The 25,973-nt window shown below is 36.8% G+C and overlaps 2 protein-coding genes across 2 annotated transcripts in view; both read right to left on the bottom strand.

Annotated features, from left to right (window-relative positions):
• The window catches only part of LOC120531679 (protein mono-ADP-ribosyltransferase PARP14-like), a 72,820-nt gene extending 72,473 nt beyond the window's left edge, over window positions 1-347 (bottom strand). The window contains exon 1 of the mRNA XM_039757298.1: window positions 83-347. Within this exon, the coding sequence (XP_039613232.1) occupies window positions 83-269 (187 nt within the window). The 5' untranslated portion in view covers window positions 270-347. The remainder of the gene's footprint in view (window positions 1-82) is intronic.
• An 8,148-nt stretch (window positions 348-8,495) lies between these two features.
• LOC120531676 (protein mono-ADP-ribosyltransferase PARP14-like) overlaps window positions 8,496-25,973 on the bottom strand; it is a 73,288-nt gene continuing 55,810 nt past the window's right edge. The window contains exons 12-17 of the mRNA XM_039757294.1: window positions 24,468-24,644; window positions 18,565-18,774; window positions 17,324-17,935; window positions 15,712-15,848; window positions 12,924-13,098; window positions 8,496-9,742 (exon numbers count right to left, since the gene is read on the bottom strand). Of these exons, the coding sequence (XP_039613228.1) occupies window positions 9,459-9,742; window positions 12,924-13,098; window positions 15,712-15,848; window positions 17,324-17,935; window positions 18,565-18,774; window positions 24,468-24,644 (1,595 nt within the window). The 3' untranslated portion in view covers window positions 8,496-9,458. The remainder of the gene's footprint in view (window positions 9,743-12,923; window positions 13,099-15,711; window positions 15,849-17,323; window positions 17,936-18,564; window positions 18,775-24,467; window positions 24,645-25,973) is intronic.

Here is a 25,973-nt window from a genome sequence, read left to right as displayed (position 1 = left end):
ACTCGAACCTCGGCTTGCTTTTGACCCCGAAGCCCGCATCCGCACACACAGCCTGCCAGCGCCTTCAGGTGTCTCAACTTACTTTCTGGGTTCCTAAAGCCCACGATGGCGCGGGTGCTGGCTTTGTCATCGTACTCCACGTCACAGTCTCCCCCATTGGACTTTTTCTTACTCTGGAAATAGATTTGAAGTTTGTTTTTGATGATCTTGCCCGCTGCCTGACTCCAGTTGCCCTCAACAATCAGCCGGTAGGGATATTCCTCCGCCATCGCTCCTCGAAGTTTGCAGGCCAGCCAGCCGGCCGTACGTTTGTTTGTTTCTATGCGAAAAAAAAAAACTTCCCTTTCGGTTTTGCTTCTGCCAAAATCAAAAGCGAAAGTTAGACTCCAGTAATTTAAACAGTATGTGGCTTTTTCCGGGAATAAAGGGCGTCTCGGTTTTATATTGCATTTTGTCACATGCTGTTTAACGTAATAGATAATTGAACGTTCTTTTTAAATTTTAACGGTTAACTTACACTGAAATTAATGAGTAAAAAATCCATCTGACTTTATTATTAAAACCACTTCTTTTTCTTATACAGGATCGTGGGCGGCCGATGTCAGTCCGACTGAGTATCAGGTGCATATATAGCAGTGTCACAGTCCTACGCTGCAGAGCACAATAATGCACACAACTACATCCACTTCACAGGCGACTTGGAATTATAGAGAGAGAGAACTTTATTTGACTTTTTTACAGAAGCATTTTAAATAAATACATACATATCTAGCCTAAAAGCAGCCCAAATTAAATGGGTGTTAATGTCTTAAAAAATTTATCTGTATATAATATTTAAATGCAGAGATGCTTGATGCAACAGTACCCATTTTCATTTTAAGGGTGGAAGATTCCTCTTCTACAATACATTTCCAATTGCAGAGACAAGGAAAATTGAAATGTACTAACATATAAACCTAAAAACATACCATACTGGTGAGTTTTTACCTTTACTGCAGTTCAAATTTTCATAAAACAGTCATCTACTTATTAAAAAAAACGATTAATTAGAAGTCTTTAAGACTCTAAGCATTTTCACATACTGTATTGGCAGTTTTATTCTTCAATTAAAACTGGAGATTTTTCTGTAACCTTTCTTTTTCCTGTTCCCAGTCTTTGCGTTATCTTTTTGAGCCCACTTGCGCATCTGCATTGGAGCAGTGTGGTGATGGAAACAAATCATACTGAAGACTTTTTTAATACAGCCTATGTTCAAACTCACTATACTGAGCTATGAGTTGATTTGAATTTGTATTTTTTACTTCATTCTTTCAGAATGCTAGAAATGCCCAAAAGCAATCTTTCTTTTGCCTGGGTTAAGTAAGATTAGCAATCAACCTGCAAATAACACATTTTTGTAATGTAAACGTAACATTAATTTTTGGATTATCAGACATTTATGTTATCATTGTGAAATCCAAATGAGAAGAGACCTTTATGTGTGTTGTGTATACAGTACAATAATGACAGAATAGAAGAGAGAAGATCTTCACCATTACCCAGACAAGGTGTGTGCATTCCCACAGAAAACGATGAAGTATAAGACCTCTGTAGGTTGAACAAACTTTTTAACCAGCTATATGCATCCAGTCTTAAAGGGACTTGACCTCATCATTATATGTTACCTTTACAGAAGTATCTTTTAATAAGACTTTTTTCAAATACATTGCCTACTTTTTGCTACTCATGTTTTCACTGTGTTTTATTAAATAAGTTTGGCTTATTGCAATAGTGAGTTTATATTGTTTGGTTGGGCCAAGGTGAAATGTTAAGAGCACCCAACATAGGCAAAGTACCATATTCTGACAGGAGTTTGTGGCCAAGAAGAGACACCGTTAACAGGTGGCTGTGTGGTGAACGGCACCTGCTTTGTAAAAGTGATGCTCAGGTCTGAAGACAACTGTTGAAGCTGCTCATGGCAAGCTAGTAAGTTTCTATGCTTAAGGAAGCTAGCTGTCCACTTGCAAATGAAGCCATGCATGTGGGGTGCTATAAGGCAGCTACTCTGAAGCTGCTCAGTGTTGCTTGAGGCAGTTGTCAACATGTGGTTAAAGCCTGTGAATGTTCAAAGAATTGTAGAAGACACCAAAGCAATGGTTGGGGTACCAGCCGGGTGATCCCCATTTAATAAACACCAAAGTCTCAAAAAGAAAGCTTTTCTGCCAACTTAAATGCTGCTCTTCTTGAGCTAAGGGTTATCTGTAGGACTCTGTCTTGTAGTGCGTATGTTCCGATGTGATGACTTCCTTTGAGCTGTCTTCATAAATATATACATCAGCTCCTGGAAAGGGCATGGCTTAGGTCAGAGTCCGGGAGGGTTGGTGTCTTCTTCCACAAGTGCCTCATAGCTGTGAGCAAAAAGAGAGAAAGTGCTGAAAAAATTAAAAGTGCTTTACGCAAGTTAAAGCTTGAAAATAGCTGGAATACTGACTGTCTGAAGTTGGCAGTCTGGAAAGTTGATGATTGGCAGACTAAATATAAGAAGATGGCAGGGAAGTGGCACAGGTCAATAGGGAAGCCATCCAATGCAGACAGTAAATACCCATTGCTAGAATGTGTGCATTAGTAGTAGGGTCATGGGATCTAGAAAAATGGAATTGAAATGTTTGGTCAGATGATGATGATGATGATATATCTGTGTGCGTCTGAACCTCTTGTCACGTCACCAAAGGTAAACTGACCAATCAGATTGCTCTGAGGGACTGGACACACAGACCTTGGTGTTTTATTATATAGTAGATACTACCAATCATATACTTAAGAGATTATGATTATCAATTATGATGAGACAAACCATGATTAAATGTGCATTTTGTTGTTTAAAACAATTAATAGTAACTCAGTTTTCAATTGATCATATGCCTTAATCAATAATAATTGCATATCCTACCAACACACTTTTTCCAATTGCTTTTAGACAGTCGTTGGCTTTCTTGCCTGTTCTTAGATAATAAACATTTTATCTTCTGTCTCTGTTTGCATGTTTTTTTTTTATCAGGATCCTCAGCATTATTTTGATTTATTGTCAGCACATTTAGCATTCGGGATCCGGTTGAAGCACATTTAATACTGATTGGCTCTACACAAATACAATTTTAAAACACAATATCAAAAAGGATAAACAAATGCTTTTGATATCAGCAGGTCGACAAATTGCATGAATATGAAAAGGTTAGCAATCTAGGTGATTCAAATTCTCTTTCTAAAGTGTTCTTAGACACACCTGAATTTTAGGAGGGCATTTGGAGGAAATGAAGATCATCAGTGTAGATACAATGTGTAAATAGAAAGGAGTATGAATGTGTTCAGCTACACTGAAATTATTGATGGCTGCATCCTGCACACTCCCATACTTACTCATAATGGCCCAACGTGAAGTCACCAGTAAAACGAACCTGCCCACTTTTGGCATGTGCAAGGAAAACTGGAATACCAACTGAAAACCTACACAAATAAAACTCTCATACATAGGTTTAGGAAATTGAAGAGCCATTTAGGCGCTCATACCAAAATCAGAAGGCTTAATATTATTTTGATACACTGAACATTGTGCAGTTACTTTTAGTAGCAGAACACCCTGGTTGTTTTTCATTTAAAAATAATTGATTACTTAATCAGTCACTCTTTTCCCTTTTTAGATTTAATTCTGGGACTTTTTTTAAGTTGTATTTTTTATTCAAAGAGTAAAATGCAATCTGATTAAAAAAGCAAACACAATAAAATGTTACGAAGACAATTAAGGAAGAACAGCACTTAACCCCCACCCAACTCATAGAGCTTTGTGAAAAAAGCCTATTCTTAAAGTGTTTTTTTTTTTTGTAAAATAAAACAGCAAATAAAATTAAAAGGTTCAGAACAACCCATGCATGTTTATTTTACCATTAGATTCATGAATTCTTGCCAACTTCTGAAATGTTTTTAACTGATCATTGTAAAGAGGATGTTAATTTGAGACTGACTATGGAACATCACTTCACCGCTGAGTTATGGGAAGTGGATTGGAATTATTACTTCAGTTGAGAAGAATCAGTCTTCATACAAGTAATGTGATGGAACGATATCAAAATAGATTTATCACAGCACATATTTATCCTACTGCGGTGGGTTGGCACCCTGCCCTGGATTGGTTCCTGCCTTGTGCCCTGTGTTGGCTGGGATTGGCTCCAGCAGACCCCCGTGACCCTGTATTCGGATTCAGCAGGTTAGAAAATGGATGGATGGATGGATATTTATCCTACCTGGTATGAACCAAACAGCTACAACATTAAAAACATCTGGTTAATATTGTTTAGGTTCCCTTCATGCAACCAAAATAGTTCTGACCCATTGAGGCATAGACTCCACAAGACCTCAGAAGGTATCTTGTATCTGACACCAAGGTCATTACCAGCAGAGCCTTTAAGTCCTGTAAGTGGTGAGTTGGGGCCTCCATGGATCAGAAGTGTTCTAGCACATCCCACAGATGCTTGATCAGATTGAGTTCTGAGGAATCTTGGGGCCAGATCAACACCTCTTTGTCATGTTCCTCAAACTATTCCTGAAAATTTTGCATTGTGGCAGGATGCATTATCCTGCTGAAGGAGGCTGCTGCCATCAGAGAATACCATTGTCATGAAGAAGTGTACATGAAGTCAGGTCAGGTTGAGAAGTATGCACTGGTACAGAATGTTGCTGCACCCACCACATGACGAAACAGCTTGGGATCCTGGTTGGCAACCCCTCAGGCAGACACACGATCCAGTCCCACCCTCCAGAAATGACCATCTGACACAGCCAGGTGTTACATGGGCGTCCCCTTAGCCTGGTTCAGCCACTCTGGTCCTCAGAGAATTGCGCTACAAGGTCATAGTGCTGTAACTGACATTCTCTAATGATGCATTCAACAGAAAGTCAAACCAGGGGTACCCCAGGATTTTCCAAAGAGACACATACCAAAGAAGTCCAGTCTTCATCTCAGGTCACTGGATAGCATCAATGTCTTGCAACCATATAGCAAAACAGGAAGCACCAGGACTCTTGGACCTTTGTCCTTTTGCAAAGATATTGGGAGTGCCATACACCCCTTTCCAACAACTTCATGATCCCCCCATGCTCTCCCAATCTGTCCACTTACTTCATAGGAAGAGTCCCCAGAGACATGAATGGTGCTGCCAAGGTAAGTAAACCTCTCCATAGGGTCAACAGTCTCTCCACAGACAGACACACTGCTGATAGCTGTGCCCAAGAGGTAATTAAAGGCCATCCACATTATCTAAAGAAAATGTGATTCATCAAACAAGGTCACCTTGTTCCATTGCTCCATGATCCAGTTCCTACCAATATGTGTACAATGTATCCACTTTCAGCAGTGGACAGGGGTCAGCATGAGCATTCTGACTTGTATCTGTCTATCTGTTGTAAGAGAGTAGACGGACCATGCTGAAGAGTTGGGGCACCACCTGGTGAACCCTGTATAATGTAAAAGCAAAGAAATGAGCAATAGTGGCAAAGAATGTCATTTTAGAGTTCCACAATAAACTGAAAATGGCCAAACATCCAGTTATGTGTCCTCCTAGAAAGAAAAGGAAGGTCCAGCCTGACTGACACCGGAAGTGACGTCAGAGATGTTGCAGGTATCAATCATCTGGTTCCTCATGTATAAATGGTGCGTATGCACAAAAAGTGTTGTGTACGAACGTTTCCACGTTCAAATCATGATGTATAAAACCTAAACTTGGCGTAAAGCCAGGCACATTTCCACGGTAGCTCATACCCTGGTGTACACAAATACTGCGCTCGGATTTGCAGACTGGCGGCAACCAGCATCAAAGCAGTTCTACTGTTCCAGTGTGGTTACCCTTTCTTTTTTAGATCCATGTCCCTGACGTGGATTTATAAATACACTGAAATTAACCACATACTGTTTATTAGTTTAATGCATCTGATTGTAATTAACGTGTAACAATATAATGGCCAAACTATTCTAAATTCCATAGCTGCTTTAGCGTTGTTACTCTCACTGCACCTTCTTCTTCAAGCTGCTCCCGTTAAGGGTTGCCACAGCAGATCATCTTTTTTCATATTACTCTCACTGCACCACTTGGTGTATTTATATCACTGTATCTGAGTGTTTAATCACAGCTTACAGCAGCTGATCAGAAAGAGAATTATTGGGATACAGCATCAAGCACACGCTGCCTCAAGCATACTGTCTATTTGAACTGCTCTCATACAGTAAAACAGCCTTTCCTCGCGGTTCAGAAACAGTTTCATCCCAAGAACTATAAACGCAGTCAATCAGTCCATCAAGTGCCCCTTGTAGAACTGTTTGTACTTATATGTACAATTACCTCACTGTAAACTTGCACTAAGTTATAATATTGCAAAAACTGAGCCACTTTATAAAGCGCATATTTACATATGATGACGATATAATTTTTAAGATGAAATGCAGCAAAATATGTTTATTATACAGATAAAACTTTAACTTCATTTAAATAATCTATATTAATAATTAAACATGTAAGGACACAGTGACACTGTTCTAGCGATGATCTGGCACCCGTTCAGTTCATGCCTCGCGCTGTATTCTTGCAGGGACTGGCGTGACACTGGATGGAGAGAATAATTAAATATGTACTGCGAAGATATTTCAATGTTCCCTAAAAGTTTTGAAAAATCAGCGTTCTAAGCTTACAGGTGGCTTAACGTCTATTACAGAGCCGATTGTGTGGCGATTGGTTACTTGGAGAAAGAAAAGGAAGGACAGGAATTGGAGGTTGGTTCATTTGAAAGAGACAGTATTGCTGCAATAATTTTTTTCATTGAAGGTTGCACACAGCGCAGAAGGCATCTTGCGTGAGGCATGAACATGCACTGCACCAACGTGTTTCCATGTTTAATAACATGTTTTAACTCCCATCATCATGTAAATGATATCAAGTATACATCTCAGTATTTTAATTATTCAGAGAGCTGTAATATCACAAATGTAATTGATTCTGTGTCCTGTCAGAGAAAGAGAAAGCCTGGAAGCACGTAGTGATTCACACACATAGAGCACAAAGAAGATCAAATACAAAACAAAGCATTTAATGTGCTACTTTAGTTACGATGGGATTTGAGAAACTAGTAAATTAAATGATTTAAAGATGAAGTTTATGATGTTCTACTTTAATGACAAAATAAACTATGTAATTAAAGTGGAAATTTTAAGATTAAAGTTGATATTTTATGCTTTTTTCCCCGTGTGCCTATTTTTTTTCCCTCTGTACCCTAATAAGTTTTCATATGACACTAATTAGACAATGGGCTACGACGCCTTTTCACAGCGACTTTGATATCTTTTTTTTTTTATTTCGTGCACTGTGTGACTTTGTGAACTTGAGCTTTCGAGTTTCTCGGACACTCTACAGTATATGTCACTCAATCAACTTCCTTTTGATGTTTATACCACTGTTTAAACCAACAAATTGTACATTTTTCTTTGCCTCCACTTGGTATTCGCTGAAATTCTTCTATTCCCCCCGTGCTTTTGCCATTGTCTTTTCACAGAGACCGCTTCACCTGCAGTAACAGTAATTTCTTCACGATTGAGGTATTTCAATAATGCCCCTTCATTCTTTTTTACTATTTCTCTCCTTGCGTTTTTCGTGTTTCTAAAAATAGCATCAATCTCTTTTGTTCTCTTCATTTTGAGATTGAGAGAATAATAAAATATTAATAATTAGATTGAAGGGTTCGTCCCTTTCGGTCGGATTAAGTCAACAGACAGATTTTTCATTCAGAGTAAATCAGTGAATTGGTCAAGATTTGCATTTGTAAAATATAAGTTTGTAACGTGTATTTGCTAACAGTTTTTAACATTACAAACAGGTGTAATTTTGACATAGATAACACACATTAGCTTGCCAAAGCCCTGTGAAATTTTGTCAAAAAGTGAAAAAAGTCTAGTACTAAAGTTTATTCAAAAGTGCTGCCCCTGGGGAAAAAAAAAACGCTGGTTTCCTTCATCATTAAACATAACGGGAAACAACCGTCATATTTCTAATTTTACTTTTATTATTATAACGGCTTTAAAAAGTAACATTTTTTAGCAACTGCTTTAAGGTGTTCTAATTCAATCTGCTCCATCATACAATCTGCCCTTTTCTTCTTCGGAGTGCTGTAATAATAATAATAATAATACTTTTTGTGAACCAAACATGAGAAACGACTGCATGATCTTCTCTCACTTGTCAGACTTCATATATTTCTTATGCTTTTCTGCACATACACATCTCATTCTCCCACCACCAGCTCTGGTACTATGAAGGTACAGAGCAGTTTAATATTTAACCAGCTCTGAATTCGCAGGTAAAATTTTAGTATTGGGATATCTTTAAAACTACCTGTGTGTGTTTTTGGACAGGAAAAGCAAACAGATTTGAGTATGAGAAGAACATGCATACCAAAAGGGACACTAGCTGAGACCCGAATTAAAGTGCCAGAAAACAATTTATTAGGAATGTAACTATTTTAAAGAGATGACAATATTAATCATTTTTGCATATTCCACATTAGTACCATGCTGTTCCCAAGTGTGACTTAAGACAACTGCAGTATACAAGCTGTTCAGATAACGACAACCTTTTTAGTATAAATAGCCTTTATACACCTTTTTAAAGATTTACCAAAAAAACACAGTTGAAAACTTTTTAAAGACAGTATTGCAGAAAAACAGGATAAGGTGCAAACATTTTCTTTTCAACTGCAACTGTTCCCCCTCGAATTATGCAGTTCTTCAATTTCTTCACACATTCTTCAATTTTGTTGCTTGTAGACTGGAAAAACTACAAAGTATAAATGTAACCTTGAAACCAAATATAAAACAGAAAATTTCAAACTTGAACATTTTCATTTTCAAATGTAAACATGGGCATTATTTACAGAATGCAAAAGAAAAACAAAATGCTCTGTTTGGTAATGCCATTTTCAAGCCATAAAAATGTTCTACCAGAGGAAATCTAAGTAGTCACTAAGTTCCTTGTGATTATATCGTGTTCAAATGCTCATGTAAAGATACTCATTTATTTTCAGTACAGCCTGTAGCATGTAAACATGATGATTCATATTTGGCCAAAATCTAACATATACATTGCATGTTCCTTTAAATTTACAGTTAAATATAATGTACGCTTCTAATCATAGTGAGGAGCACTGATACTATAAATGTGCAAGTGTACCATTTATTGTTTAAAGAAACATGCAACAATATTTTCTTTAAAAGGCACCCATGTATAAACCAAATATTTTACCTATTTGTATCAAAGTCAATATAGAAAGTGCTGATTGTAAACCATAAGCTAACCCATTTTTATCAAATTTGTTTAATTTCTGCTAGATATGTATATAAATATTAGTTAACATGTCTGAGTTCTCGAACAGCCAAAAAATAAAAATCACTTAAAAGTAATTAAATACTCTGGATAGGCTTGTACATCATGGAATATGACAAACATTCCTGGGAGTGCAACATTGTCTGTCACACTGTCATACAAGTCGCTTGGATCATTGCTCTTGGCTGGTGGGACAACTAACCCACCATGTCCTTTAGTGAACACACCAGTGAGCACCCGACAAAGGTACATATGCTTGTTTCCACTGGCATCAGGTACTGAGTATGTATGGCTTGCAGAGTATGATGCATCAACTGCAAAATATGTCCCATTTCCAAAAGCTGCAGCTGTACAAAAAATAAGAAACAAAAAAGAAGAGTTAAATGTAATGTACTGCAAAGCATTATGATGAGTATTATAAATGTTTTGTATTGTAAAAGTGCCATATTCATAGCCATAGTTATTAAATATACATTCTATAAACCATTTGAACATTATGATTAGAATATGTCTCACCTAAACACACTTTTTTCAAATTGTGAATTGTATTGAGCTATGTGTCTAATGATGCTCTGTCTGGGCTTGGCTTACACAATGTACAACAGGACACACAGGTTAGAAAATGAATGAAGGAATCAAAGTTTTGATTTTTTTTTATTAACAAATTGTTACTTTAGGGCAGTGTTTCTTACACTATGGCTTGTTGAGCGATGTCTGTGCATGGGTCATGCTCAGTAAAGAATTACAAGAGTACTCAATGAGAAAGGTTTGCAAATGTCCCCAGGATGGTGATTTGTGGCGATTCTCCCAGGGGGACACCTTGTATCCTCTTTGTTGGAGAAAGGATCAGAACTTTTCTTGTAGCATTTAAAAAGTGGATTTTTTACAAAAGACATTTTAACTCCATTATGTGCTAAAACAGCCCATTAGGTGGAAACAGCTTATTATTTGGATAATTATACCTTGTCTGCTAATGCTTTTGTGTTTGCTTAAAAAGTATGTCTGGGCATATTTTGATATTTACTGTAGTTTAAGGTGTTGCTTTGTTCACAGGAAATGAGAACCAATTTAAATTAAATGTATAATGCAGACACAGGACTTCATGTGCTGTTGGCTCCTATTGATGATGTCAGAAGCAGTACCTAAATCAGCCGACTTTAATGAACTTTGAATAATGGCAAAGAGCTTTACAAGGTCAATAAATGAGATGATAAAATAGGAAGAAAAAAGGAGGAGTGGGAAATGAATCCAAGAATGATCTGAATGACACTTCAAGCAACACAAGAAATTGGCCACCAGCAAAATCTAACCATCCAATAGCACCAGGTTGTATGGTGTTCACACTTTATAATGCTTTTGTTTATGGAACTATTTGAATAATCCTTAAAGATTAAAATTTATTAAAACCTGCTTTTCTGTTTATACATTTGCTGTATTTTAACCACCAAGAGCTGAGAACCAACTTACTTTCTCAGCTAGGCCAGTTTAGGTGAAGGAGACAGCACACTCCAAATAGGAAGGCTACAGTGACAGCCACTATCTAGATGAAGTCTGACAAAAATACTGAAAGAAGTTAGTGGACCATAGTCCTGGGTGCAAGCACATTGCAACTGTGGTTTCTAGATCCCCAAAGGATGGAAATTTTTAAGAATATGCAAATTAAAGTAGTGACCGAGAATTATGTTGTTTGTCCACATTAAAAAAATTGTGCATTTGTAGAAAAAGGGGATTTATATTTAAAGAGAGGCTGCCGCAAAAGCCTTTCCAAGATGAAACACCCTTGTTGACTTTACTGAACTGATGATTTGCAATGCTAAAATCTGACTGGAAACTTGTCTGATGGGCACCAGAAGTCTGTTCAGATTTTATAAAGTTTCTGTTACTGTCTGAAAATTGGTTAAACCCTGTTGCAGTTAATTAAAATGTTACTTTATTAGGAAATCTTTGTACACTTCAAAAGCTGGCACTATCCACACACAGAACACGCTGCTTAAAGGTTAAAATGATTTGAAAATCATTGTAGACAGTAGTCCAAAAGCACCACGCTTACAGAGATGGGAAAATGTCTAGTTCAGTCTTCAAAATACAGTTGAGTGGTACCAGGCCATGATCTATGGGAATTTTTCACTTTTTGCTATGTGAGATGTGGCCGGCTTGTCATCCCAGCCAATACCCCCAGGCTGCCAGATGGAGCTCTCCCTGAAGTATGGAGGTGCCCCAAAGACCAGCAGGGAGTCATGGGACATGTAGTTTTTATACAAGACCCTGCTGGATACCACAGGAGCCGCAAGAGGGAGCTGCAGGGAGGACTGAAGACTTCTTTTTGCCATTTAACCCCGAAGTTCATCAAAGGACGAGCGACGGGCTTCTGGGGTGAAGAAAAGAACATTTTACCTGATCCGGAAGTGATACAAGATCACATGGACTGGGGATTGAGAAAACTTCTGGGTCAGGGTATTTAAAAGGACTACGAGAGCTCCCAGACGGCGAGCTCAGCTGGGTGGAAGGGTGGCAACGTGTCTGGGAGTCGGAGGATTGTATTTGTGATTGATTATTGTTAGTGTATGAATATAGTGGAGGAGAGGGTGCTTTGTGCACTGTGGCGATTAAATAAAGTCAACTATTGGACTTTTACCTGGTGTCTGGAGTCGTGGACAGGGGTTCAAGGGAGCGATAGCGCCCCCAATCTGTCACAGCTACTAAAACCTTCAATGTGCAGTCGTAAAATGTTAGATAGTGCACAGGCTTATTTAATATGAACAGCCAAAAAAAAGGTATAAATGCATGACTTGTGTTTGGTAAAAATTATACAGACTTGGAACAAAGGTGGAGGAAGAGAATACAGCAGATTCACAATATATTCAGACCACCTTCACTTTCTGCCTACTTTGTGTTGTAGATTTAATTTTAAATGGATAAATATCTACAAATTTGCCCATCAATAACTCATGACTAAGTGAAAACAAGTTTTCAGAAAGATTTGCAAATCTAATATAACAGTGTCAACAAGATGGTTATTTAATTTACTGTATTTAAAATATGTTTGACTTTCTGGCCCTGGAAAAGAAAAGCAAATTCCCAAATGTGATGGCCAAAGAAGACTTGAATAGATATAATAGTTGGAACGACTGGATTGGATTCAGTTCCCTGTAATATGTAGCTTCTACTCTTTTTATTAATGTATTTGTATTAACATCTTGCACTGTCTGTTGAGAGTACAAAACACAATGAGAGGTATAGCTCAAATGCATTTTTATTTTATTGGTTTTGTGACAAATGTTTTTCAGTTACCTGTTTTCAATATACTCTGCTGTTTTTGGTAATTATGGTTGATTTTGTTTGCTTATCTACTAAAAAAATACCAAAAACCATACCAAGGACAAAGTTGACAATTTCATATTTATAAAGCTGTATTAAAATGATGTTCCTTTCTAAAGGCAACTTGACATTATAGCTTGGTAACATTTCTTTTCTGACACCAAGCCTAACAAACACTTGGTACATACAGTATATATTAAGTGCTTTTACCATTTTTTCCAGCAAAGCTTCGGTTAAATCCATGATTGTTAATTGTCTGTATGGTACAGGCAGATGTTCCATGAAACAACAACTTCTCATTTGCAACTCCAACATTTTTTTCATCAAAGGCCTTCTTTCTAATCTGATAATTATTCCATAGGCATGAATTCTGGATTCTTTCAATCTGGAAAATGAAAATAAATACAAGTGTAACTTTGTTTTACTGGATACATTAAAACAAACTGGTAAACATACACATCACTGAAACTGAGCTCTAAATAAGCAATATTTTAGAAATAAAATTAATAAATAAAACTGTAACCAGGCTAACAATAGTATATTTTATAGTTTTAATATTGTCAGAGTGACTTTCAGATTTCTGCCGTCTCTGTTGCATTAACTAATAGCTTAAATTTGCGGGTATGAGTGACTATGTGTATCTGCCTGGCCCAGTGATGGCTCCCTCTTTGCACCTTTTTACTTACAAGACTGGCACCACCACCTCGCAACACTGAACTGGACAAGCTGGCATATAAACCTATAGGATGAATGGATGGATCTTTTACAAACTATCAATCAGGGGTTTGATTTCTACACAAATGTTTACATAATAGTGGGATTCCTGCTGGTAACAGAAGTAATTAAATTCAACAAGGCTCCCTGTAAAGACATCTATTAATAGCACTGGAGATGTACTCATTTAGCTCAAGAGAGACACGTACATAATTAATATGATGTTGGTAGTATTTATTACATTTGTATTCATAATGGCTATAACAATCTGCAACCTACTTAATCCAAATCAAGGAGACAAGAGAGCCTTAGCCTTTCCTGGCATTACTGGACAAAAAGCTAGAAACAGCTCTCGATGTGATGCCAGCACATTGCCGAGCCCGCAAACACACACATACTCTTGCATTCAACTGGGCCAATTTAAAAAAAAATTAACCCAACTTGCACGTCACTGGGGATGTGAAAGAAAAATGACAATACTTAGAAGAAGGCTCAGAACATTCTAACACGACCCAAACAACTGGATGTGGGATTTAAATACATGACGCTGTCTGTGTGCCACTGGAGTGCGAACACTGTTAAGTCAATTTATCTACAGTTTTTGTGCAAGTCATGAAATATAATATTTGTTTCCTAAAGTTACTTTAAAAAGGGAGGCTTTCATTCACATAAACTTACAAACAGAAAATTAGTTTATTTATCAAGTGTAATAAGTAGCAAGCAATATTCTTATTTTAAGTTCTCTCCTTGAATTGTAAATTAAGGTCATGTGTTCCTAATGAAAACTAATTAAGTGAATTTGAATGTTTTATTTAATAATTGGCAAATATGCTTATACAGTTATACATAATCCTCACAGTGCATACAGAAATGTAAGGACTGAGTCTGTTGGGTCTTTTCAGGTTGACAAGGCATTTTCTTACACAAGTGTTTAGTGGAGAGATAAGAAGAAAAAGAAAAATGCTCCTGCTAGCTGTAGTAGATCTTTAGGGAAAAAAAGATGGTGAGTATGACAGATTACTAAGGTAAAAGAAACAAATGTGCAACTGTTGTGAAGTATAGCACAAACTTGTTAAAAAAATAAAAATCTCAAACATTTTGTTTATGTTCCACATTAAAGTTAATTGTTAAATCGCATGAGAAACTACAAAGCACATTTGGTCAAGCACATACTCCATCAGTTTTGTCTACTGGGCAGAAACATTGTCAAGTTGTGATTTAAAGGTGCCCAAGATACTGCATTCAATTTCACTACTTGGCTAAATTTTCTATTCATCTACAGTTCTCTTTAACAGAAAAGCGAGGAAGTATTTTTTTTCTTTAACTTTCACTTAACTCTTGTAATCTTGCTGCAGAACAAATTTTAAAGTAACAGCTATCAATAACCTTACCATTTCATAATTTTATCATCTTGTACCTGGGAGAATTATTTCTGAGTCTACTGTAGTGATTTCATATCTTTACATACTTAGTTAATTTATCTGATATTAGAAGTTTTATTATTTCCGATAAAGTACTATTTAATGCACCTGTTATTCAGTTGCTATGCTTTCAACAAAAATCAAATAAACGTTTCTGTGAAAGTAATGCTTTGCAGGCAATGCTTATGACAGATGAGTTATAAATAATTTATGTACGAATGTATTTTCTGATCGAGCAACATTAAAAAAAACGCTGCTTAATGTAATTACCCTTTCATCGCCTAATCACTCTGCCACCAGTTTTAATGTTATTTCAATCATAAGGTTTAATAATAGTAACTAAGTAGGCACAGTAGTCAAGCAAATTAGATTCTGTGTTTCAATCATTGCTTTTTCATTATTTAATGCGGATGACAACATATACTTAACCCTTTCTACTAAAAGTTTCTATTTAAATGTGGGTATGGATAGATCTTAGAAGACTGTATATACCTGAAACCTAAGATTGTTGCCTATGCAACCCCAAAATGACCACACTCTAATGATTTTACACTACTCTTTTACCAAGTGAACAATTCCCAGTTCTTTTTTGGTGTCTTAATAGTGTACTGCTTAGTCTACTACTTTTCAACATTAATCACAGTTTAAACATGGGTGAATGTTAATTTGTTATGAAATTACTACATTCTTTTTTTTTTTTTTACTCTTAGTTTCAGATACATTAATTTATGTGGGTATCAAAGAGAAAAAAATGCATGCTTTACGAAGATCTTAATGACACACAAGGAGAGGGGAAGTAAGGCAAGATCTTGATCCATTGTGTGGAGTAAATTTATTTTATATGAAATAGTTCAACTTAATACCTTTAGAATTTTATTGTTGCAGGTCTTTTTAAATAAAGCTTCTACATTCCGATATTCTTTCAATTTTGACTCCAGTTTTACACACAGGACTCCTTTTACTCCAGTCATATCGTCCCAGTTGTCTGGAAGTATTGTGCCTACAAATAAGAACACAATGTAATATTCAGTTAAGAATTATTTACAGATTTTTTTCAACTCAGCCAAGTAATTCAAGATTGCAAGAAGCTTAGACACAGGCAAATCGTGAGGTATGTGGCTTAAATGTGGATGGGAACAATTAGACAATTTACTGAATGTGACATTTCTCAACTAATCCAATGCCTCATAACAATAGAGCTCAAAGTAGTGGTGGTGACCTAAACAGCAAAGGGCAAAAGTGCTCTATTAAAAATAAACATAACATGTTGCAAGGGAAATTATACTTTTTTCTTATATATTCAGAGACATCACTGGGCTAATGGTAAAAGTGAATGATGCTTTGCCACCACCTGTATGTGGTCTCTATTGCTCATGGGCACGACCAACAATACAGACAGAGTAAATCTGCGGTTGTAAACATTTGTAGCTATATTTGTGAAAAGATAAACTCTGGAATGTGCATTCTGGCTACCGTACATGGTGAACCATCATGCCCAGTTCTCAACATCCTAAATGTTCTGTTAGTAACTACATTTTTACAGTAGAAATTAGTCCTCACTATTGTTTTTATACAGCATTGGCAATACAGCCCTCCAAATAAATCCTACATACAATGGCTATAAATTTATACACATAAGTAAATATTTTAATATACAAGTTTGTATATTAAAATGTATACTTATCTATACATATACATATACGCACACACACACAAACATATATACACTGTGAGTGGAAAAAAAACACACCAAAATGTTTTTCATCACATCTTCAACAATAGTCGGCTGATTTACTTAATATTTGATACAAAGTGTATGTAATATGTTTTCCAACAACAGTTGTATTAATTACTCACAAGTTTATACAATGTTCCAAATTTTATCAAAATCGGCCGACTATTGTTGAAGATGTGATGAAAAACATTTTGGTGTGTTTTTTTTCCCACTCACAGTGTACATACATATAGCACACAGTACCTGTCAAACAATACAAAGAGTACATGACATGTGTTTGACACTAATTGGGGCTCATTGGGTGTACACACCTTTGCTTCCCCTTGCGAGGATCGGCATATACAGTACTGTATGTGTATATATGCATCTCAAAATGCTGGCAGGTATAAAAGTTTACAATGGAACTGAAAACTCAAATGGCACTTCAAATACTGTATCACTCTGCAATACTAGTTGAAACATAGTCATATGACAACTAGCACTATGGGCCATTTTAAAATGAGTGTTCTCATTTGAATAACCATCACTTATTCTTTAAAGTGTTAAGTTCACCATATGTGCACTTAAATTTTACTTGTTAAACCAATAAATGAGGTTCTGTAAAAAAAAAAAAAAAAAAAAAAAAGAGTCAAGTAATACTCTGGATTATATTGTTATCAAAGAACAAGGAATAATTTATCCAAATCACACAATTTAGTCAATAAATAGTGCAAATGTTTTAAACAAAACTCCTATATTACCTCTGATTCGATCAACTCTTTTGATTTTGACTTGAACACCTTTGCTGTTTATTGCAAGACAATTTTGCACAGATACAGAAAACTCTTGTTGTAACAAGTTCACTTTTATTTTGGTGTTTTTATCTACAGACGCTTGCTCTAGACTGCGGTTAGTCATGCTGTCAAATGGTATAAATTGGCCTTTATCCTCATACTGCCACTCTACCAAATTGCTGGTTAATTCAGCCTCCCATTTCAGCTGTTCCGTACTTCTGATTTCTTTCATCACGTCCTGAATTGATGTAAGTGCTGTTAGCACATCTTTTATATGTCCAGCCACAGTAATGGTAGCCTTTGTGCTATCACACTTAACTTTCACACTAATCTCAAGTTCTTTCTGAAGTCTTCTTAATTGTTCAAATTCACTTTCACCAAATTTGGAGATGATATCATCTTCAATGATTTTCTCATGTAGCTCCTGATCTACTTGATTTTCTATCCATGACTTGGTATTCTCGACACATTGTTTGGATTCTCCACATAACTGAAAAACTGCTGGTTCAGGTTCTGCTTCATTAAAACTTATTTCTTCTTTAGGCTTTTCTTTCTTGCATGGTGAATTAAAAGCAATTTCTGGAGAAATAAATATAAAAAGAAGAACGTGAAACATAACGTTTTTAACATAACAATAGAATGAAATACTGCAAAATACCTAATATTTTATGAATGCCATTTTCGAGTTTGTTTAATTATACTTCACTTTGCACTTGAACTCTATTCCCCATCAGGAAATATAATGCCTTTAGTCAGACAAAATATAAATGAGTGCCTTAGGGGTCTTGTGTGAATGAACACAAATGTAAGATTAAAGGAAATGCACTGTCTGTAACTCAATTTCTATTTCCACCCTTAGAATGCAAGAGGACACCCCTCAGGAAACATGATATAATTTCTGCTCTGCCTATTCTTGGTCTTACCACCGCTAGATGTTGTTCTGCGTGAGCCATTTGCTGAGGTGAGTAGTAATACTCACCAGAGCCTTCCCATTGGCCATGAGCCATATTGTCTTTCTTTTTTTGTTGTTTATTGTTTTTCCATGCCAAAGGCAATTCAATGGATTGGACTCCAAATATAGTATTATTAATAACAGATTACTTTGAAAACGGACAAAAAGTAGTAATACTTTAAGGCTGTCATAATTAAAACTATATAGCATATTAAAAAATGTTATTTTTAGAAAAGAAGCAAATGCATCATCATACTCTGTATTCGGGATGAAAGAGATTCTTCTTTTGCTGTTGTTGTATCTCCACTTCTTTGCATACTTTTGTGGAATTCAGTCACCATCTGTGATTGAAAAATAACTATTTTCACTTCATTTACAGTCATACCCTTTTTTTTCTGATTTGCAAACTCAACAACGGCATCAATCATGGCATCTGCAACAGCTGAAGGATCTACCTTTCCTTGCCCTGCAAAATAAAATGTAAAATTGTCATAGCTGTGATTATTTCTAGAATTGCCAAATTATGTGGCCAGGTAGACAGAGGCCCGGCTTATTTATTTTAGCGCTGCAATAACAAATTCTTGCCAAATTTAGAAAAAGCTTCTTACTCTTCCATTTGTGTATAATTTGATATTTTTAAGATTTAAGTAAAATAAGACATTGGTTTCCTATTGAGCTATAGAGGGTGGGTTAGGAAAACACAAACTAATTAAGATACAGTAAGTAAAACAAGCAAGAAATGTAAGACAATGTTGTCTGATGTTACCTTGAAAAAGACTTAAGAGAGGATTAGGAGTAATACTAAATCCCAAACTGACAAGCAAAGTATTTTTCAAAATATGATTCAGTACCTTCAATACCATCCAGTCATCCCTGTTAAGGGGTAAGTTCAGAGATATGCAAGTGGATGAGCGTATGGTGTCCTGGATGATAGACTACCCGTTGGACAGAACACAGTTTATGAGACTCAAGAACTGTGTTTCTGATACAGATGTGAGCAACGCTGGACCATCACAAGGAAATGTCCTGTCTACTTTTCTCTTCACTTTGTACACCTCATGGCTATAAAAATAACACCAGGTCATAACACTTGCAGAAATTCTCAAGTTGATTCTGCACTTATGGGGTGCACTGAAGGGGATGAGACAGAGTATAGAAGTCAGAAGGAAAACTTTGTTTCTTGGTGTGGAAAGGATTGTCTGCAACTTAAAATCAGTAAAACTAAGGATCTGATTATTAACTTTTGCTACACCAAAATGCCTCGATGCCTGATCACTATTCAGGGGGGTAGATGTAGAGGTTGTGCACTGCCTCAAGTATTTGGGCTTCAACATAAATGACAGGCTTGACTGGTCTCATAACACACAGGAACTATATAAGAAAGGGCAGAGCAGACTCTTTTTTCTTAGGAGACTTGAACTGTAGGTAGTGACATCCTTTATATATTCTACAACTCTGTGATGTCAAGTGCAATCTTCTACACCGTGGTGTGCTGAGCTGGTAACATCAATTCATGAAAGGTCCACCGAATCAACAAGCTAATAAAATGGGCAGGCTCAGTTATGGAACACACTTTATTAACAGCCTGGAGTGAATTAAAACAAAACCGAGTGCCATTATGAACAATTCTGAACATCCTCTTTCTGACCCACTAACACTGAATATTTATAGACATCAAGAACCACTACTTAATTTATTTCAGTAACTCAATTCAAAAAGTGAAACTCATATACTGTATTATAGATTCATCACACACAGATATATTTCAGGCGTTTATTTCTTTTCATTTTGCCGATTGTGGCTTACAATTAATGAAAACTCAAAATTCAGCATCTCAGAAAATGCGAATATTACAAAACCAATAAAAAAAAAAAAGATTTTTAATACAGAAATGCTGGCCTTCTGAAAAGTATGTCCATATATGTACGCACTCAATACTTGGTCGGAGCACCTTTTTGCATTAATTACTGCATCAATGCGGCATGGCATGGAGGCGATCAGCCTGTGGCACTGCTGAAGTGTTATGGAAGCCCAGGATGCTTTGATAGCGGCCTTCAGCCCGTCTGCATTGTTGGGTCTGGTGTCTCTCATCTTCCTCTTCACAATACCCCATAGATTCTCTATGGGGTTTAGGTCAGGCGCTTTTGCTGGCCAGTCAAGCACAGTGATGTCATTGTCATTAAACCAGGTATTGGTACTTTTAGCAGTGTGGGCCGGTCCCAAGTCCTGCTGGAAAATGAAATCAGCATCTCCATAAAGCTTGTCAGCTGAGGGAATCATGAAGTGCTGTAAATTTTCCTGTTAGATGTGCTGACTTTGGACTTGACAAAACACAGTGGATCAAAACAAGCGGATGCCACGGCTCCCCAAATCATCACCGACTGTGGAAACTTCATACTGGACCTCAAGCAACTTGGACTCTGTGTCTCTCCACTCTTCCTCCAGATTCTGGGACCTTGATTTCCAAATGAAATGCAAAATTTACTTTCATCTGAAAAGAGGACTTTAGGACCACTGAGCAACAGTCCAGTCAATTTTCTCCTTAGCCCAGGTAAGACACTTCTGATGTTGTCTCTGGTTAAGAAGTGGCCCGACACAAGGAATGCGACAGTTGTAGCCAATGCCCTGGATACGTCTGTGTGTGGTGGCTCTTGAAGTACTGACTCCAGCCACAGTCCAATTCTTGTGAATCTCCCCCAAATTCTTGAATAGGTGGTGTTTCACAATTCTGCCAAGGTTGTGGTTATCCCTGTTGTTAGTGCACCTTTTTCTGCCATATTTTTTCCTTCCACTCAACTTTCCATTAATATGCTTGCACTCTGTGAACAACCAGCTTCTTTAGCAATGACTTTTTGTGGCTTACCCTCCTTGTGTGGCCTACTGAACCAGACTGAAAGACCATTTAAAGGCTCAGGACACCTTTGCAGGTTTTTTGGGTTAATTTGCTAATGGAGTGTGACATCATCAGTCTACAATATTGAACATTTTTACAATATTCTAATTTTCTGATATACTAACTTTTGGAGTTTAACTAACTATAAGCCATAATCAGCAAAATGAAAAGAAATAAACGCTTCAAATATATCACTGGCAGGTTAAAATTTGTGATCAAAATTAACTGCATATTAGTAAATTGTTTTGTGTATTTCCTACATGAATTATAATATTTTTCTATAAAGCAGAAATAACTCACTAAATACTTTCTAATACAAAACTGTTTTAATAACAACTTGCGTAGGCATATTAAATTATTCTGGTTAGTTTAATGAAAGGTTTTGTGTAACAGAAAATTTGAATAAATAGTGAAACACTAATCAATCAGCAGCTCAAAATGATTTTTTTAAAATTTGAACCACATCACAAGGAAAGTTAGTTTAGCAGTTTGACTAATGCAATTAATAATGCAGTCTTTTAAAATGAGCAAGATGAAAAATAAAACATTATTTATTTTCTAATTATTAGATTCAGCCAATTGCTTAAGCAGACTAGTTTATTTACAGTGGTTCATCTCCAGGTTGGGAATGAGGTGCCGTCTCAAGCAGAGAAGTTTAAGCATCTCAGGGTCTGGTTCACAAAAGAGAGAAGAAGGAAGTGAGCGATTGACATGTGGATTGCGGCAGCACCTATAGATATGCAAACGCTGTACTAGTTAGTCATGGTGAAGAGACAGCTCAGCTAAAAGACAAAGCTCTCGATTTACTGGTCGATTTATGTCCCTGTCCTCACCTATGGTTGTGAGCTTTGGGTAGTGAATGAAGGTGCTAGATCACAGATGCAAGTGGCAGAAATGAGCTTCCTCATGAGATAGGGTGAGGAGCACAGACATTTGGGAGCTCAAAGTATAGCTGGCATTACTCCACTACATCGAATGGAGATAGTTAAATTGGTTTGGGCTTACAATTTCCTACCGGGTTGAAACCTCAGGATAGACCCAGGGCACTCTGGATAGATTATGTCTTTCACATCATCTGAAAACTCCACAGTATCCCTCCTGGAGCAGTTGGAGGAGGTGGTGGGGAAAGGGGTTGTCTAGATGTCTTTCCTTAGACTGCTGCTGCCGCAACCCAGACATGGATAAGTAACAGAAAATAGATGGATACGTGAATGATCATTTCAAGGGACACTAACTCCTTTAATTTTTTTCCTCGCAATGCAATCATGGTTCTTGAATCAGACGTCTCACACTGGTAATTTTCCTTCTTTTTTTGTACTTAGCAGCCTGATCTCTAACTGGCAATTGATCTGTATAGTTTTTGACAGCAGCTTGAAAATTCCACCCTTGAAAGGCAATGCTGTCAATCCCTGCCTTCCTATTCTCAGTTATGGAATGAAGTAAGCTCCAGCATGAACTTTCTGTATGGTCATATTTGAAAATGGCATCTACGGAAATCTCTGCTTTCAATAATTTGCATTCAAATGTAAAAATATGTGTTGAAGTGTTTTTTTTACTTCTTCTCCTGAAGTCCCAAAATGCATTGTTTTTTTAATGTTGTGCAAAACAATATTTTGTAGGCACAAAAATATCTTGAGACCACAAGTTATATATTGTGCAAACAAAATCTGTATGTTGTACACACTAGATATTGGGGCAAAGCCCAATTACTGAAACTCTATACAGTGAGCATGGCCGTAAAAGTCATTGGTAAACTTACACTTTCTCTGTGCTGTCCTTCTTATTAGTCCTTTATGCAATTCAGGATAAAGCACTTAAATTTAACAGAACTGACACTTGCCCAGAGGATTCTTCAGTAGAACACTGACTCTAAGATCTGTAATTGCCATTTTATTAAGATTCAAGGTTGAATTCTTTATTGTCATGTGTACAGGTACCAAAATACAATGAAATGCTTACTTGCATGCGCCTCCGCAGACAGAAAACAAACACCAGAGACTAAATATAAAATAACTACAAAAAGTGACAGCGGATAAATGTGCAAGATAGCAGTAGTAGTATCAGTGGAGTATACAAGATTACTGATTATTCATGAGCCTAATTGCAGACGGCATAAAAACTGTTCCTGAATCTGGAGGTGCAGCTGCAGATGGACTTTAGATGCTTCCCAGATGGGAGGAGGTTGAAAAGTGGCAGTGCAGAAAGGCTGGAGTTTTTCCTGATACTGTTTACCTTCCTAAGGTGTGTGGTTTATATGCCATGGATAGCAGGGAGCAGAGTGCCTACGATCTGCTGTGCTGTTTTCACCACATGCTGCAGAGCTCAACGTTCCTGAACTGAGGAGCTGCTGTACCAGGATATAATGCATCCTGCGAGGATGGATTCCACAGCACACCTGTAGAATCTGCACAGGGTTGTAGGTGATCTCCAGGCCTTCCTCAGTTTCCTGAGTAAGTAAAGGTGTCGTTGGGCTCCTGCAATGTGACTTGACTACGCCAAAGAACCTGAAGCTCCTAACCTGCTCCACAGCCTCCCCTCTGATGTAAATAAGATAATGCTCTCTCACCTGCTTGTAGAAATCCACAATCAGTTCCTTAGTTCTGAATTATTGCACTATAATATCAATGCAAGTTGGTTTAATACTTATGTGTGTGGAAAGATGTTATTCTGTAGAACTTAAATTGTCAATAGGAGAGCATTAAAAATATGTATATTATGAGACAACCAACTGGCATACATCTGGTTATGTTGGAGAGTTAATAATATGTCATGAGATTAACTGTGGATAATTCTATAGTTTACATGAGTGCTTAAGTGAATAATTTTAAGATAATATTGTATACCAAACTGAGCAAAGGAAACCACAGCTTTCTTAAGAGAATTCATACTAAGCTATTTAATGTAATAATATCCATCCATCATCCAACCTGCTATACCCTCACGGGTGTCTGCTGGAGCCAATCCCAGCCAACACAGGGTGCAAGGCAGGAAACAAACCCCGGGCAGGACGCTAGCCACCGTAGTAATGTAATAATAGCTTTTCTAAAATTCATCTTTACTTCAGTGAAGTATAGTAAACCCAATCTGTGCTGATTTTCCCTGTTTCTTATACTGTGTATCTATTCAAGTGATTTTCCCTGTTTCTTATACTGTGTATCTATTCAAGTGATAAGATGGTGATCTGTTCACTTAATTTTTTACTCCTAGTGTACGATATACAGTTTAAATAGCGTAATTCAAAATATTATAAAATAAAATGGACTAACCTGTCCCAAGGGCTGGAAATGCAACTGATGAGAATTTTGACTGTTCACATCGATCAAGAATTATTCTTACAATCTTCTTAATTTCCTGAGGATTAGTTGTTCCAACAATATGAATAATGCTTTTATTTGCCAAATTTCCAGCTTTAGTCATTATTAACCCATTATGAGGCTGTGCAGCTGGAAAAAAAGGCAATCCAGAAACTCAGATACATTTCTATTCTGTTATTGGTTATATTGCTTTTGCTATACCTGAATATCTACTACATATTGCTGTACTGTAATAAATGATAAAGTTAGAAAATGTACACATGACTTAGCAGACAGGTGCATGAGGAGTATTTAGTTAACTGTTTTCAAAGTTGGAGCATTTTTTAAATTATCTACTTACAAGGAAATTAGATCACAATTTTTGTCAAAATATTTTTGATAGCAGTCATATTCAAAAAACAGCAGTAATAATAGAATGCAATTACATGTTTTAGCATTTTACAATATCATTTAGTTAAACACCAAGCCAGTTAGTGGATTGTTGATTTTCATGAAGTTTAAGATTAAGTTGTGCTTTGCTGAAATGTTTTTATTTCTTCAATACTTTAAAAAAAATCCAAATAGCTTCCCTGATAACAGATTCCAAATAAAAAAAAAAAACTGTAAAGATTGATCTGTTATTGTTGGCACTGCAGAAATTCACACAAGCCACTGATGTCGAGTATGTTTGCATTTCAATAATTTGTATTAAGAACCTGTTTTGCTGCCAGGATTGGCAGATGATTAAGAGAGAAAAGTATACAAACTATCCAAGCTGAAATAATGTCTCTCATGGGAAATATGAAACCTTAAAATCATTCCATAATTGAGGTAGCATAAAATGTTTTATGTTACAGTACAATAGGAGTTTTTGAAATTTAAAAAAATTGTACAGCATGCTGCATTGGACATATTGTGTCACAGAAAAACTAAATCAGTCCACTGGGAGCCAATTTGTTCCATGTGGACACACTGACATGACAATGACAATAAGTGAGTTCATGTTTGTATGAATATATATATATGCAGTAGAGTCCCGCTAATCCGAACTAATTGGGACCGAACCCTGTTTGGATTAGCGAAAATTCGGATTAGGCGGAGTTTTGTCATATAATGCCATATATTGATTTTATGAGGCGTATTAAGCGTCTGTTGTATCAAGAATTAAAGGTAAGAAATTCCGTATTCTAGTACACTGCAATTTAAACTGCACTGTAGTGCGACTGTGATCGGAGGTAAAATCGATATGACGGGCGGTACGTGAGTAGTAGCGGTAGGGCAGTGACCTAGACCCCCCGCCTAGACCTACGCATTCCTCTTGATTTCCGTTCCCAAACTATGAGTCACTGAGTCAGTGTGCCACCTGCTACTGCTGAGTGATGTGTTTTGTGCAATGTTATTGTTCGTGTGCGCGCACTTGCCCTGTGTTTTGGGAGTCCTTGTGAGTGGCGTGTAGTGTGGTTTCTTTACATTCTGTGC

The sequence above is a fragment of the Polypterus senegalus genome, chromosome 6 (assembly GCF_016835505.1).
Source record: "Polypterus senegalus isolate Bchr_013 chromosome 6, ASM1683550v1, whole genome shotgun sequence".
NCBI lineage: Eukaryota > Metazoa > Chordata > Cladistia > Polypteriformes > Polypteridae > Polypterus > Polypterus senegalus.
The sequence above is the reverse complement of the archived record's forward strand: the minus strand, read 5'-3'. Positions and strand labels throughout refer to the sequence as shown.